Source organism: Mustela putorius, unplaced genomic scaffold (assembly GCF_011764305.1).
Source record: "Mustela putorius furo isolate JIRA1106 unplaced genomic scaffold, ASM1176430v1.1 tig00000174_pilon_pilon_pilon, whole genome shotgun sequence".
Classification (NCBI taxonomy): Eukaryota; Metazoa; Chordata; class Mammalia; order Carnivora; family Mustelidae; genus Mustela; species Mustela putorius.
In genome coordinates, this window is record NW_025421304.1 from 8,720,605 (window position 1) to 8,736,016 (window position 15,412).

General features: G+C 43.4%; 1 protein-coding gene across 2 annotated transcripts in view; it reads right to left on the reverse strand.

Moving 5' to 3' along the window:
• Positions 1–3,957, reverse strand: part of SHCBP1 (SHC binding and spindle associated 1) — a 29,686-nt gene extending 25,729 nt beyond the window's left edge. Inside the window, exons 1-3 of one of the 2 annotated variants that reach the window (XM_004744101.2) lie at positions 3,737–3,957; positions 403–570; positions 110–225 (exon numbers count right to left, since the gene is read on the reverse strand). In XM_004744101.2, the coding sequence (XP_004744158.1) occupies positions 110–225; positions 403–570; positions 3,737–3,905 (453 nt within the window). In that variant the 5' untranslated portion in view covers positions 3,906–3,957. The remainder of the gene's footprint in view (positions 1–109; positions 226–402; positions 571–3,736) is intronic. The other variant, XM_004744102.2, reaches the window with a different exon arrangement.
• Between the last annotated feature and the right edge of the window lie 11,455 nt (positions 3,958–15,412).

Consider the following 15,412-nt stretch of genomic DNA (forward strand, 5'->3'; position numbering starts at 1 on the left):
TTCAATCAGCTCATAAACTTTAATTAAAAATAAGCACTTTGGCTCTAACAGTCTGAAGGAAAGTGCTTTAAGCTAGAGACAAATGTCTTAACAACAGAATTAAATTTACCTCAACCAGCACCTCAAACACATTAGTGTGCCAGACTGCCCGCCATCCAGATGGTTCAAGGACCTTCTCCAAGAACTCAGCTGTGAATTCTCTTACTTCAGAGGCCTTGCAGTCAGCTACAAACAAATTAAACACAATAAGAATTGAGACTGCATAAAGCAGAGAAAAGTTAGTAAATCCATTTTCTCAGAACTAACTGGCAATCTGGAGACAGAAATCTACTTGTAAACTGAAAACATTAAAAGCAGCAAAACAAAAAACAAACAAACAGCAACAACAACAAACCTACTCACCTAAAATGTAATCTTGATAAGCTCTGAATCGCTCATAGAACAAAAGTTGACTTGTCTGGAATATTTCTGGAAAATGAGTCTTTCCTTCAAGCACAAAACTTGGTAAACTAGAACCTGGCTTATCATGATTGCTGCAATCACTGCATGAATCTTCATCTGGAAACAGAGCTAAGAGAACAAAAATAAGCAGGTTTAACCATCCTAGACACTTCCAGTGCTTACAGACTTCTCAGAAATTCTAAACAAAATACAAATAAGGATTTGGATCTGATGCTTTATTTACCTTTATCACCATCAAAAGAAATCAGTTTTCCAAACTTGAAAATATCTCAAAATCCAAGTTCTACTTTGAAACAATAAGAACTTAAAATCTTTCATAGGTTAAGTCTTTGTTGTTCTGTGAAGTTTTTCAGGAAGGCAGAGAAAAAAAGGTTTTTCGATTCACTGGCAATCACTAAAAATCTCCTTCAAAGGATAAAGTTATGATTCTTACTATAGCTACCAACTTCCAATGGTCAAATAGCTTATAGTTATTTTTTTCCCCAAAACAATTCCATAAAGTCGCATTAAAGTTAGGAGCTAGTTTCCTATATTCCTTCACAAATGAGCTGAAGCAGCCCTTCATTTTCTGCAATATCAGTCTGTCAATGGTCCCTCAATAAACAGGGATGAGAGATGCTTAATAATGCATAAGGTTTACTTCGCTAAAGGTACTTTACTAAAACTTCCTCCTCACCAATTTCAGTGACTGTGTCTAAAGAAAGGATTAGAAAATGCTAATCACATTAGGTTTGGGCTGTATGTAATTATGTTTCATAAGGCATGATTTGATCAGTGGCATATCTAATTCTGTATAATATGATGTTTTTAATAGACAAAACAACTACTAAATAAACAATGCTGAGGGTAACATTTAAGCTGGCAAAATAGTTTCCACAGGTTGTTTCAGGGAGAATATCTGAGACTGTTATTAACAGCAATCTTTCTCTCAACCACACCCCAGCCCACTGCCCGCTGCTCCTCATATTTTCTCCTTCCTTCGAATCTTTGCCTCTATTCAGGCTACCAGAACTACTTGATCCCACAAATGACCCATAGTGTACTCAAGTCTACTGCTCACATGCCAAAGCACATGAGCCTCAGAAAACATCAATACCTCACTGCTGTGTGGCAATCTCTCTGTGCCTCAGCTTCCTCTCCTATAAAGTGAAGATGAAGATAGCATGCCTGTTTCAATTCATTAATTCAATAAATTATCTGTCAATCACTTACCCATCAAATAGTATATATAAATGTTTATTAGAGGAATAATACCTTCCCATTGGGATAGTTTTTATCAAAAACAATAAGAAGGGGTGCCTGGGTGGCTCAGTGGATTAAAACCTCTGCCTTCGGCTCCGGTCATGATCTCAGGGTCCTGGGATCGAGCCCCACATCGGGCTCTCTGCTCAGCAGGGAGCCTGCTTCCTCCTCTCTCTCTGCCTGCCTCTCTGCCTACTTGTGATCTCTCTCTGTCAAATAAATAAATAAAATCTTAAAAAAAAATAAGAAAAGCTATCAAGGAAACAAGTGTTGGTGAGGATGTGGATAAATAGGAACTCTTATACACTGCTGTAGGCAACAAAAATGGTACAGGGCTATGGAGAACAAACAGTATAGTGGTCCCTCAAAAATTTAAAAATAGAATTACCAGAAGACCCAGTAATTCCACTTCTGAGTATATATCCAGAAGAACTGAAAGCAGGATCTCCAAAACATATTTCTACGCCCATGTTCATAAAAGCATTATTCGCAATGGCTAAAAGGTGGGAGCGACCCAAGCGTCCATCAATGGTTGAATGGATAAGCAAAAGGTGATATCTCTATACAAAGGAATATTTTTCAACCTTATAAAGGAAGGAAATGCTGACACCTGCTACACCATGGATGAACCCTGAGGACATGATGCTAAATGAAATAAGCCAGTCACGGGAAGACAAATACTGTATGAATTCACTGACATGAGGTACTCACCGTACTCAAAGTCATAGAGACAGAAAGTACAATGCTGGTAGCCAGGAGCTGAGAGAGGGGAGGATGGGGAGTTATTGTCTAATGGGTACAGAGTTTCAATTTACAAGAAGACGAGTTATGCGGATGGAAGGTGGTGATAGCTGCACAACAGTGTGAATATATTAAACATCACTGAAGGGGCACCTGGGTGGCTCCGTGGGGTAAAGCCTCTGCCTTCGGCTCAGGTCATGATCCCAGAGTCCTGGGATCGAGTCCCGCATCGGGCTCTCTGCTCAGCAGAGAGCCTCTTTCTCTGCCTGCCTCTCTGCCTACTTGTGATCTCTGTCAAATAAATAAATAAAATTTTTTTAAAAATCACTGAACTATACAGTTAAAAATGATTAAGATGGTATAAGATGGTAAACTTTATGTGTATTTTTACACAATATAAAAAAGCAAAGACTACCTGACTTCGCCACAATTCTTTACAGCCACTTTGAAAGTACCACTTTTCACACATTATTTCCATTCATCTTCCCCATTCTGTAGGACCACTGGCTCTGTTTTCCACATAGGAAAACTGAGGCCAAGTGATTTTTGCCGGTTCACAAGAGGGATCAGCAGTGGAATTAAATCACAGGTATGTTTTCTCCCTTTGCCAGGACTCTTTCCACTACATAACCCAACTGAAAATGTTAAAGGAAAAGTCTGAACAGCTTAAAACATCAGGAAAGAAAATCCTAACGTTCTCTCCATAAAGAGGTACACAGCACTGAAAATTGCACTTGGGCTCTATTTTTAGACTCTGCCGCACCCTGGCTCCCTTCACTTTGGGCGTGTCAGCTGCCGTCAGTGCTCGGGGCCGCTACCGAGGCCAAGAGTTTACTATCTTCTCTTCGGGGAAAGGATTCATGAGCTCCTCTGAGATTGAGATGAAAAAGAGGAGACGTCTCTCCACAGATGAACGCAAAAAAAAAATAATAATAATAATAATAATAATAATAAAAATAAAATAAAATAAAATAAAATAAATAAAAACAATCCGGAAGCCCACCCAGACATCCCTGCTGGGAATTCCTGAGCGGGCCCAACCCCTTTCAGTGTCAAGGAAGCTGAAGCCCGATGGGGCGAGGAGAAGGGGAGAGGCCCAGGGTACCTCCCGACCTTGACGTTCTGAGGAGGGGTCGGGGCCTCTCACAGTCACCGCCGCCACCCTGGCCAGCCGCTCCGGAAGGCCTGTGAGACCCAGGCGCCCTCGGAGGGTCCCGACTGCCCCAAGCCACCGCGGACACGGTCGGCTGCCAGGAGGCGGCTCCTCCGGCCTGACAAGACGGGTGCTCACCTTTCTCCAGAGGCGCCGGCTCCTCCTCGACCGCCCAGTCCTGACAAGACGGGTGCTCACCTTTCTCCAGAGGCGCCGGCTCCTCCTCGACCGCCCAGCCCGTGCGCTCCTGCTGCGCTGTCATGGCCTGCGACCCCAGCCCGTCACCCGTCAGCGATCCGTCCGCCATTTCAAATTTCCGCGGGCAGCCGCCTACCTCGGGAACAAAGTGACGCAGACGCTCCTGACTGGATGGTGGGCCGAGGCGCTCAGGCCAATTAAAGGAAAGCGTACGTTGCCCCATTTCCGAACGAGCTCCGCCCTCTCCCGCCGCCTCTCACGGGTAACAGCGCCTTTGCGCCACCTACTGGCCGGACGAACCGCTGCTGTTCTCGCCCAAGTTCTTGGTTTTTTTGTTTGCTGTGATTAACATGGACAAAATTGAACTTGGAACAGAATCTGGGATGACTCCTGAAACACTACCAACCCATGCCTGGAAATGGGTGTTAGCATTAGAGGCACTGAACTGGGGATCAAAAAACAGTATTAAGACTTGTTTCTGGGCGCCTGGGTGGCTCAGTGGGTTAAGCCGCTGCCTTCAGCTCAGGTCATGATCTCAGGGTTCTGGGATGGAGTCCCGCATCGGGCTCTCTGCTCAGCAGGGAGCCGGCTTCCTCTTCTCTCTCTCTGCCTGCCTCTCTGCCTACTTGTGATCTCTCTCTGTCAAATAAATAAAATCTTAAAAAAAATTTTTTTTAAAAAAAGACTTGTTTCCACCATTACTAGTGTAGTGGTATTACCTTGAGCAAGTCCTTCACCTGTCAGAAACTCATCTTCCGTTGTAATAGTGTATTTACCTAAGGGGCTGTGAATTTTTCATCACTACAAGTAAGACAGTCTTTCTCAACATCCCCCCGCCTCTCCCTCATTTGCTGTGTATGCACACACAATATTTTCAAAGAATGTCAAATCAAATTTAGTAAGTAAAAGTATGGTTTATGCATAATTATTAATCAAAGGCAACTGTAATCTCCAATGATAACTGATAACATGTATTGAGTATTGTGTGCAAGACACCCTCCCGCATGCTTTACTTATACTATCTTTTTTTTTTCTAGTTTTACTGAGAAATAACTGACCTACATCATCCTTTAAGTTTAAGGCATTCAGTGTGACAATTTGATTTACATATATTGTGAAATGATTACCACAGTAGGTCCAGCTCATATCCATCTTCAAAGATAGATACAATAAAAATAAAAGAAAGAAGAAAGGAAAAAAATTTTTTCTCTTTGTGATGAGAGGATTTAGTCTCTTAACCTCTATAGATAAAACAGCACTGTTAGCTATAATCATCATGTTGTATTTTGCATACCTGCATTATTTTATTCAATCTTCAAAAAAATCCAGTGAGAGAGGAAATATTATTATTCTCATTTTACGTTTGAGGAAACTGAGTTACCAAGAAGTGAACTAACTTGCCCAATCTAACCCAACACAGCCAAGATTACAAACCAGCAGAACTCCAGAAACCACCCCTTTATGCTTCAGCAAGACCATGACCCATCAGAGCTGAGATGGGCGGGTGATGGCAAGAGGTTACCAGAACACTCTGTGGGCTGAGTCCCACAGAAGGACAAGAGCCTGGTTGTGACAGTTGGGCTGCACCGTGTTGTCATAGGGAAAATGTATCCACTTACTGGCTAGGAGGAAGACCTCGGGCTAATGTCCCTCAGATGCCTTGTGACTGAAATGAAATGGAGCCAGGGGAGGCATCTGTGGAAACCTGCACTTAATTCCACTAGCTTTTCCAGGAAATACGATTTCTTTGACTCTTGTGTACAGTGTCTGACCTTAAACTTATTCATTCACTGAGCAAATATTTATTGAATTCCAGAAGGTGAAAACACACAAAACAATAAAATCGAGACAAGCAACAGGCCTTGAAGATGAAGCTAGCTTTCTCATTATTGTCCCTTTAACCTTCCCGCCCACAAACACCACAGGTAGCAGGATTTCTCCTCACCTTTCTCCCTCAGCCCTGGAGCCAACATAGCTCTCTTCTTGTTCAATTACCAAATATTTCATCAGCTGTCAATATATTACCCAAGCCAGTGCTTCTGGAAATAGGACAAGAGGCCACAAGAGTTGGAGACAAAATACCTATGCCGCTGCAAACTCCATTAAGAACAAATTGTTCATTAAACTGGATGCATTTCCAAAACTTCATCAGTGTTTATTCATTACTTGCTTAATTATATCAAATGTTTTAGACTTTTCCCCTAAATGGAGACTGTGAGTTGCACCTATTTCATGGGAGTTTGCCTTCCCTGCCCCCTCTCCCTTATACTAAGGAGTGGAATTTTTTCTGTCTTTCTTTCTTTCTTTCCACTTCAGGCCTATCTCAATCTTCCACCTATCCTAAGTTGGGATGGCACCCATTATACCCACTCTTTTTTATATATTTTTAATTTTTTTTTAATTTATATGAGAGATTGAGAGCGAGAGAGATCACAGAGGGAGTGGGAGAAGCAGACCCACTGCTGCGCAGGGAGCCCAAGATAGGGCTCGATCCCAGAACCCCAAGATCATGACCTGAGGGGAAGCCAGATGCTCAACGGACTGAGCCACCCTTTTGTATATCTTTGCTCTCTTTCCCACCCCTAGGTCCTTGTACTATGTCTATACAAGGACTCAAAACTAACTGCCTTCCCCCAAAAAACTCACCAAAGCCCAGTAGCAATCTTAAGATATAGCCTACATGCTTTCCTTCTCTATAGTGCCTTCCTCTCCTGCTTTCTTGAAGGCCAGTGACTCCCTCCATCACACTCCATCTCATAGGAGCACTGGCTGCCCAGCACCCCTCCTCTGTAGTCTTTCCTCCCTTGGTCTCTGGGTGCTCACTCTCCTGGTCTTCTTTCCTGCCCTGGTTCCTCTTCCCCTCAGGTTCCCTAAACCTAGGGGTTTCCCAAGGGCATGTCCTGACTCCACCTTTCTCAGGACGTAACATAAGTGAGTGAAGAGGGCCAAGTACGAACTGTGGCAATCACTGTGAGCGCACAGGAAAGTGGATTTGCTGATTCACTTGACAAATAATAAACATATAGAGTGTAGACTGTGTGCCAGACTAGATTCAAGGGAAATGGGCAAACAAGACAGCGTGGAATTCACAGCCTTGTGAGGATACACAATGAACAAATGAAAAAGGCAATTAACAGGAGTCTATTATGAAAAACAATAAAAATAAAATTTAGTGATATGACAGAGAATGATAAGTAAAGAGGAAAAATTCAGATTTTTATGTGAAAAATGCCTGGTTTACAAGTATCTACTGTTTTTTTAAAAAACTTAAACACTATGGGGGTGCCTGGTGGCTCAGTGGGTTAAGCCTCTGCCTTCGGCTCAGGTCATGATCTCAGGGTCCTGGGATAGAGCCCGGCGTCAGGCTCTCTGCTCAGCAGGGAGCCTGCTTCCCTTCTTCTCTTTCTGTCTCTGCCTGCCTCTCTGCCTACTTGTGATCTCTGTCTATCAAATAAATAAATAAAATCTTTAAAAAAAAAAAAAACTTAAACACCCTGTAACCCAGAAAAACTTGTTTCCTAGGCCACATCTGACCCATGGCCCACTAGATTGCAGCCTGTGTTCTAAGCCCCAACAACTCAAAGTATAGCCCAGGGACCAGGAGCTTGTTAGAAATGCAGAGTCTCTACCCCACCTCCAGATCTGCTGGATGGGAGTCTGCATTTCAACAAGATCCCTAGTCCCCAAACAACATCATTCACATTTGACACAAAGCCCTTCACACATAACATCTCTCCTGAGGCCAATTCAGTTTTCATCTTCCTGCTGGAACATTTGACCTGGAATTCTCGCCCAAGATTCACGTTCGCTGTGCCGTAAAGCCAAACCCAAGCGCAGTTTAGCTTCCAGCATACGTGACACTCCTCTTACCCCACCTTCCTGGCCACAGTCCCATAGGGCCACCACCATCTCCCATTCAGGCTCTCAAGATGGCATCTGGGAAGTCACCCTGTCTGAGAAGACTTCACCCACCCTCTCACTTGCTTCCAAAATTAATTGCTCCCCTTTTGTTGCTCCTACTATAGGGTCTCAAGCAGAGAGGCCCAGAATGGCCAGGAAAGTGACATAAGAAAAGAAGTAGATTCTTGTGTAAGTCCTATGGGAAGTAATGAGGGACTCAGTGTTGCCATGTTGGTTTTCCAAGAGAAGTCAGAAACCCAATTTTTATAAGAAATCTCCCATATTAAAAGGTTGGCAACTAATTTTAAAAACTTAAACACTGGACCAGCCAAATAAACATATCTGTTGAACATCAGTTTGCAATCTCAGAGATTTAATCAACTTGTGACATTGCATCAGAGACAATGCTCTAGGTTCTCTGAAGACAAGGACTTCGTCTCATTCATCTTGGCATAGCTAGCACTGAGCACGAAACTTCACTTAGTAGAGGAACAAACTAAATTAAGGCTGTTCTTTTTATATATAACGTGTTAAGAGAGATAAATAGACAACAGGCCCAAACTGGAGTCATTTGAACTAAATCCACATCACCAAACCTAGATTTAATACCTAATCGAACAGGACTATAATCGTAAGCCATTAAATCTGGAACTTCCTGGTTAGCACTAGGGAGGTAATCTTCTTGATAGACCCCTTCTGCCCCCAAAGAAAGATGAGGTCACACTTTTTCCTTGCCCCTGTCCCCTTCTGCTTATAAAATCCCCCATTTTGTTCAGCTTTTTGGAGCCCCTTTCTACCTGCTAGACAGGATGCTGTGGATTCATGCATCATTGAATAATGCCCCTAAGAATAGACAGTGCAAATTCTAACCATCACAGAGGGTAGGGAGAGGCTCCAGAGCTAAGGAGGGGTCCCACTGGGGGAAAATTGTCCCTCCACTGCTGTTGTAGGGAACTCCATGTGGGCCCAGGCTAGGCAGGCATTCCACAATGTCCACTCTGCTGCAGGGACAGACAAGACACTAGGTCTTTGCTGCTCTGATTGGAAAGTCTGGGGACCCCATTAGCAAGAACAAAAACAAAGCAAGCAAGCCAGGCCTGAATTTTTGGATTGTACTTTCCACTAGAGGGCAGCTTAAACTTTCAAAAGAAAAGAACTCTTTAGCACTTGGTAAAAAGGTTGAGTTCTTTCAGCAAGTTTCCTCTTGAGCCTCCAGGTCCAGTGCGAGGCTATGGGATGAGAAGGGAACAAATAAACATAGCTCTTCCTTCGTGGAGCTCTTGTCCAGCGGCAGAGAGACATAGTGAACAAGAGAACACAAGGTGAATGCAAATTCGGAACCTGGTGTAATTACCGTTAAGGAAAGAGAATCCCAGAGCAGGAACCTCTTTGCATGGGGAGCCATGGGAATGATGAGGAAACAGAAGGCTGGCTGAGGACAAAGCAAAAGCTGACTCCCTCCAAACTTCCCCCACCCCCACTCCTGGGTGGGACATATTGTGACATTCTTTAGGAATTTCCCAAATATCTTAATGTTAGTATCTTGCTAAAGGGCAAGATGACCTTGGCAATGGCAAGGCCTCTGATATCCCTCATCTTTTGGGTCCTCTTTAGCATATGAAAGTTCTGTTGAAACCTCCCTTTTCCTTACTTCCCCCACCTCCATGGTACATAACCTGTGACCCCTCAAAACTCCAGGCAGCAGCTCTTTCTGCCCACGGGTCCTGTCCCTGTGCTTTAATAAACCACCATTTTGCACCAAAGATGTCTCAAGAATTCTTTCTTGGTCATCGTTTCTAGACCTCACCCCACCAAACCTCACTTATATTCTAAAACTTCATCAGGAAGACCTCACTGAAGGGAGGATATTGGTCTGAAACCCTCAGGATTAGGCAGAAACAGCCATGGTAGGAGATGGCAGGGGATTCAGAAAGATGAGGGGAATCCAGGAGGGAGAGTCAGATGATGCAAGAAGGCAGTCCCAGCTCTAGAGGCAGGAGAGAGTTCCGTGTGCTGCAGAAATAGAACATAATGCTTCAGCACACCGTGTGAGGGAGGAAGTGGCTAGCAAGAAGACTGCTGCGGTAACAAAGCCTTAAAAGCCATCTTTCATAGAAAGTTTAAGATTTATGTAATACGATGCCATTGATGAACTTTAAGGAAAAAGAGCTGATCTGATGGATACTCTGTATTCTCTATGGAGAATGCATTGCAGAGGGATTTGGGCATCTGGGTACATCCGCTCCCTGCCCACATAGATTGTGTAAAATTAACGGAACACCCCATCTTTGCATCGTGCTCTCCAGTTTACAAAAGTGATTTCACTTGATCCTCAGCCGCCTGCCCAATTTCTTTCCCCCTCTCCAACTTTGTCATGATGTGTTTACTTAGAGGGTATTTGTTTGGTGAATTCTCATAAGTCATCCAAAGTCAGAGAGATCCATAAATGAAGGAGTCTGAACTCTAAACCAAGGTCTTTGAACTTCCAATTCAGGGCTCTTCTAATTTTGACTTTAACCATATGGTCCAAATATACATTACTTTATATACTTGTGTAAATAGATATAAATATATTTATACATCTGTATTTTTATTTTATTTATTATTTCTTTATATTTGTCTAACATATCAAGGAAAAAGTATGCCTATATCTTGAGCTTCAAAATCCTGCAGAGAATAGGTCAGGCATTTAGCTCTCCATATGTCTGGACATATGCAGTCTAGGGAAATGGTACGGGACAGAGTTGGAAAATACCTAAGAAAATTCAGAAGCAGTAAAAGAGCTAGTGCCGCTCATCTAACCCACCCACTCCAACCAACTCTTGGACATCACCCTTCCTGCACAGCCCAGCATCTCTGCTTACATTAACCAAATATAAGGACACACAGATTAATACTTCTGCTTCCAGGTGTGAGAGTAACTGGAACTAAACTTATGTTCTCACCATAAACAACCAGAAAAGTGGACAAAACATATGAAACAACATTTTTCAAACAACAGATGTTGCAGGATCATGGTCCCTGAGAGAAGAGAAGTGAATGATGTGAATCCTGTAGCTGTCCTACCTTGTGGCAAAGGCAGGTTCCAGGCTGTGGTATATGAAAGGGGGATTTAAGCAGAGCCTGGCCTCTCACTAAGCTGAGGACACAGAGATAGGAGTTTGGACGGACAGGCTGGGATTTTTAAGGAATGAGGACCAGGAAGAAGAGCTAGTCACCAAAAAAGCTCCAGAAGTCAGCAGACGGTTCCCCTCTGGTCTATACGTGAATACTGAGTCACAGATGCACAAGGCGGGACTTCAGGAGGCAGGGCCAAGAAGCTCTAAGTTAAATAAGCACCACAACTCACACAGACCTCAGAGACATTTGACTTCAGACCACAGAAAGGAGACTCCTCAAAGGACTAGTATCCACAATATATAAAAAAAAAAACTCTCAAACTCCACAGTTTAAAAAAAAAAAAAACTAACTAGAAAATTGGCAAGAGACATGACCAGACATTTCACCAAAGGGGATTTAAGGATGGCAAATAAGTACATGAGAAAAACATTCAATATCATTAACCACTAAGGAAACGACAATTAAAACCACATGCCACTACTATGTGACCTACAACTCCACTCCTGGGCTTTATCTCTGAGAAATGAAAACTGTGTTTCTACAATAACCTGTACATGAACTTTGGCAACAGCTTTATTCATAATAACCAAAGACTAGAAACAACCCAGATGTCCTTCAAAAGATGAATGGTTAAACAAACTGGTACCACCAGACCATGTGTATCAACCAGAGTTCTTCAGAGAAACAGAATCAACTGATGAACAGAGAGGTAGAGGGAGAGACAGAAATGTAGTGGGGGGGAGAGGGGAATGGAGATTTATACTAAGGAGTTAGCTTATGCAAATGTGGGGGGTGTAAGTCCAAAAATGTGTAGGGGAGGAGGCAGGCTGGAAACTCAGGTAAGTGTTGATGCTGCAGTCTTGATGCAGAATTTCCTCTTCTCTGGAAAACCTCAGTGTTTGCTCTAAAGGATTTTAATGGATTGGATGAGGCCTACCCACACTATCAAAGTTAACCTCTTTTACATAAACTCAATTGATTGTAGATGCTAGCCACATCTTCAAAATGTCTTCATAGCAACACTTAGATTAGTGTTTGATTGAATGACTGGGCACCATAGCTGAGCCATACTGATGCATAAAACTAATCACAAAGGGGAACCCTCTTACACTGTTGGTGGGAACGCAAGTTGGTGCAGCCACTTTGGAAAACAGTGTGAAGATTCCTTAAGAAATTAAAAATAGAGCTTCCCTATGACCCTGCAATTGCACTGCTGGGTATTTACCCCAAAGATACAGATACAGTGAAAAGAAGGGCCATCTGTACCCCAATGTTCATAGCAGCAATGGCCACAGTCGCCAAACTGTGGAAAGAACCAAGATGCCCTTCAACAGACAAATGGGTAAGGAAGATGTGGTCCATATACACTATGGAGTATTATGCCTCCATCAGAAAGGATGAATACCCAACTTTTGTATCAACATGGATGGGACTGGAAGAAATTATGCTGAGTGAAATAAATCAAGCACAGAGAGTCAATTATCATGTGGTTCCACTTATTTGTGAAGCATAATGAATAACACAGAGGACATGGGGAGATGGAGAGGAGAAGTGAGTTGGGGGAAATTGGAGGGGGAGATGAGCCACAGAGACTTTGGACTCTGAGAAACAAACTGGGAGTTTTGGAGGGGAGGTGGGGTGAGAGATTGGGTGAGCCTGGTGGTGGGTATTGTGGAGGGCACGTACTGCATGGTGCACTGGGTGTGGTGCATAAACAATGAATTCTGGAACACTGAAAAGAAATTTTAAAAAATAAATAAAGTCTACCTGAGAGGGAAAAAAAATGTCTCTTTACTACTTTAGATGCTTGCAACTAAAAGACATTGATAGTAAAATAAAGAAAGTAATTAAAATATTATAATTAACCCATGGCCCAAGTTAAAGGGACTCACACACCCCAATTTCTGTGACCCATTCACCAGAGTTCAGGGTCACCTTCTCTCAGACACTGGCCTTGTTTCTTCCATTCAGTATTTATGATCCATTCTCTATATCTTTGCAAATCTTACCATCTTGAAGGCACAGGGCTAGCCCACATCCTCCAGGGAGCCTTGGTTCCCTTCCTTGTTTGATCTCCTCTGAACTTTTTCTAGTCATTAATCCAACCTCTAAATCTCATTATTTGATGAGTTGAGAAAACAGCACATATATTACTATATCGTGAATGTTTTTATAATACTTTGATAACTGCATTTCATTGTAACTGGTTTCCTTTGTAACCCTATGTATTTTATTCATGCACCTAAAAATATTATTCTGTAAAGAGATCCAGAGGCTTCCCCCAGTGGGATCATGGCACAGAAGAGGTTAAGAATTTCTGTTGATGGATTATACTTCTGATTCCTGAGGAAGGTCTGGGGCCTGCGGCAGCTGGAGGAGCAGCCATCAGGTGGCTCAGAAAATACCATCCCCTCTCACATGCCCATTGGAGAGCACTTCCAAGAAGGCCCTGTGGTAATCAGACCAGCAGAGAACCCTCTTTATGGCAGATGGAGGCTTTAGGACTTAGGTGATGTTATGGATAATGGGAGTTGTCAGGTGAAAAGAAGACTTTGGGCTTAGCCCTGGGGCACCCCCATGGGGAACAAATAGCACTATCTGTACTTAACAGTGACAGCAGGGTCACAGGGCCAGCTCTGCTGCTTGTCAGACTACAAGACGGGCCAAGAGAGGCTGCCACAGGCTGAATTTCTGTGTCCCCCCAAAATTCAAATGTTGAAACCTAACCCCCAATATGATGGTGTTAGAAGGTGGGGTCTTTGGGAGGTAATTTGGTCACAAGGGTGGAGCCCCCATGAATGAAGAGAACCCAGAGACATCCCTTCTATCCGCCATCATGTGAGGCCACAGCAAGACAGCCACCCATGAACCAGGAAGCAGGCCTTCCCCAGGCATGCCTTGATCTTAGGCTTGATCTACTAGTCTCTTGCTCTTGAACTTCCAGCCTCCAGAACTGTGAGAACTACAGTTCTGTTGTCTCTAAGCTACCAGTCTAGGCATCCTATTATAGTAGCCTGAATAGTCTTAAGACGGAAGCAGAACTTTCTTCAGTCCTCCCTGGCCTTCAGACTGTGCCTAGTTTCAAATCCTGTATCTGCCCCTGACTAAGTTATATGTGGCTTTGGGCCAGGTGCTTGATCCTGTAAAGAATAATAGAACATATTTTTCATGGAATTGTCAGGAGATAGCATGAATTCGCACACCAGGTCCTTTATTAAGAGAGTCTGGCATGTAGTGAGTGTTATGCCCGAGTTTTTGTGTCCGAGAGACCACCAAGGAGCCAAGCACTGATGTAATCACACGAGGGTTTATTTGACAAGCTTAAGCCTGGGCCCAAGTATACCTGACACAGAGGAGTAGGGACTTGGGCTCGGCCTCCACAGTGCGTAGTGTGTGAGTGCTGGCTTTATTGTTCTGTGGCTATGTATTACTTCCTTCTCAGCCACCCACTCTTTGAGTGACATGGGCACATTAGTACCTACCCCAGAGGGTTCTGGCACAGTACGCATTCAATGGTTATCCACTATTGTCATTTTCACTGTGATTTCCAGATCCAACGGACCGACTTTAGAAAAGGAAGATTCCAGACACAGTGCCTCTGGCTCAACATTGTGGTCTGGTGTCCTTAGGAGCCATTGCAAAGAATGATAATCTTGGATTCAGGGGCCACATTTTGACCTATGACATAGTCAAGCTCACATGACAATGAGGATGGAGATGAGTCTGACCAAACGGACTGGTTCATGAGCAGCCATCATATTCAGAATACCAAATACTCTACTTTCCTGCCTGTCCCTGCCTCACACATCCTTCCACACTGTCCAGAAACCCCAGTCTGGCTACTCCAGCCCTCAGGATGGAACCCCTGTTGTGAGGTTCTCAGCCCTGGAAGTCCACACCTCAGCACTGGGTCTTCTGCTCCCCCTGAACCGGTCCCCAAGCACCTCAAGGGCAAAACAATAGCTCCCCTGACCCTTTGTCTCATTAATACCTTCTGGAAGAGGGCATCTATAATGCACTGCTTACATAATTCATTTATGATAGATTGATTAGTTGATCAGTTGCTGGACTGGCAGCCAAGAATAGCAAGAACCTAATCAGTGATACTGAGCCTCAGGGATGTTGGAAACATACAGTATCTATTCTGTGTCTGGCTTATTGACTTATCTTTATGAATGAGATCTATGTTGTATCAACATGGATAGACCCTAGAAACACTGTTGAATAAAATTAACAAATTGCAGATGATATGCTTAACTTACCAGAGTGGTCATTAATGCTGTCCACCAAATATTTCCCATTCTCCCAGGCATAAGATTCTCACTCCTTGGAATTAGGTGAGGCCATGTGACTTGCTTCAGCCAAGACATGACTTGCTTCTGGGTGGAAGCTTTAAGAGACAGTGCAAAATTCCTCACTTTTTCCTTCTTCCTTTCTTGGGTTCCATCAGCCTGAGTCCCTCAGTGATGCCAGTAAATAAATCCCCATTAGAGATACTTACCAGCATGTGTCAGAGAAGAAATAAATGTGTGTTCAGCCACCAAAATGTTTTAATTATCTGTTATCGGAGCAGAGCCTAGCACATGGGCATGTGCT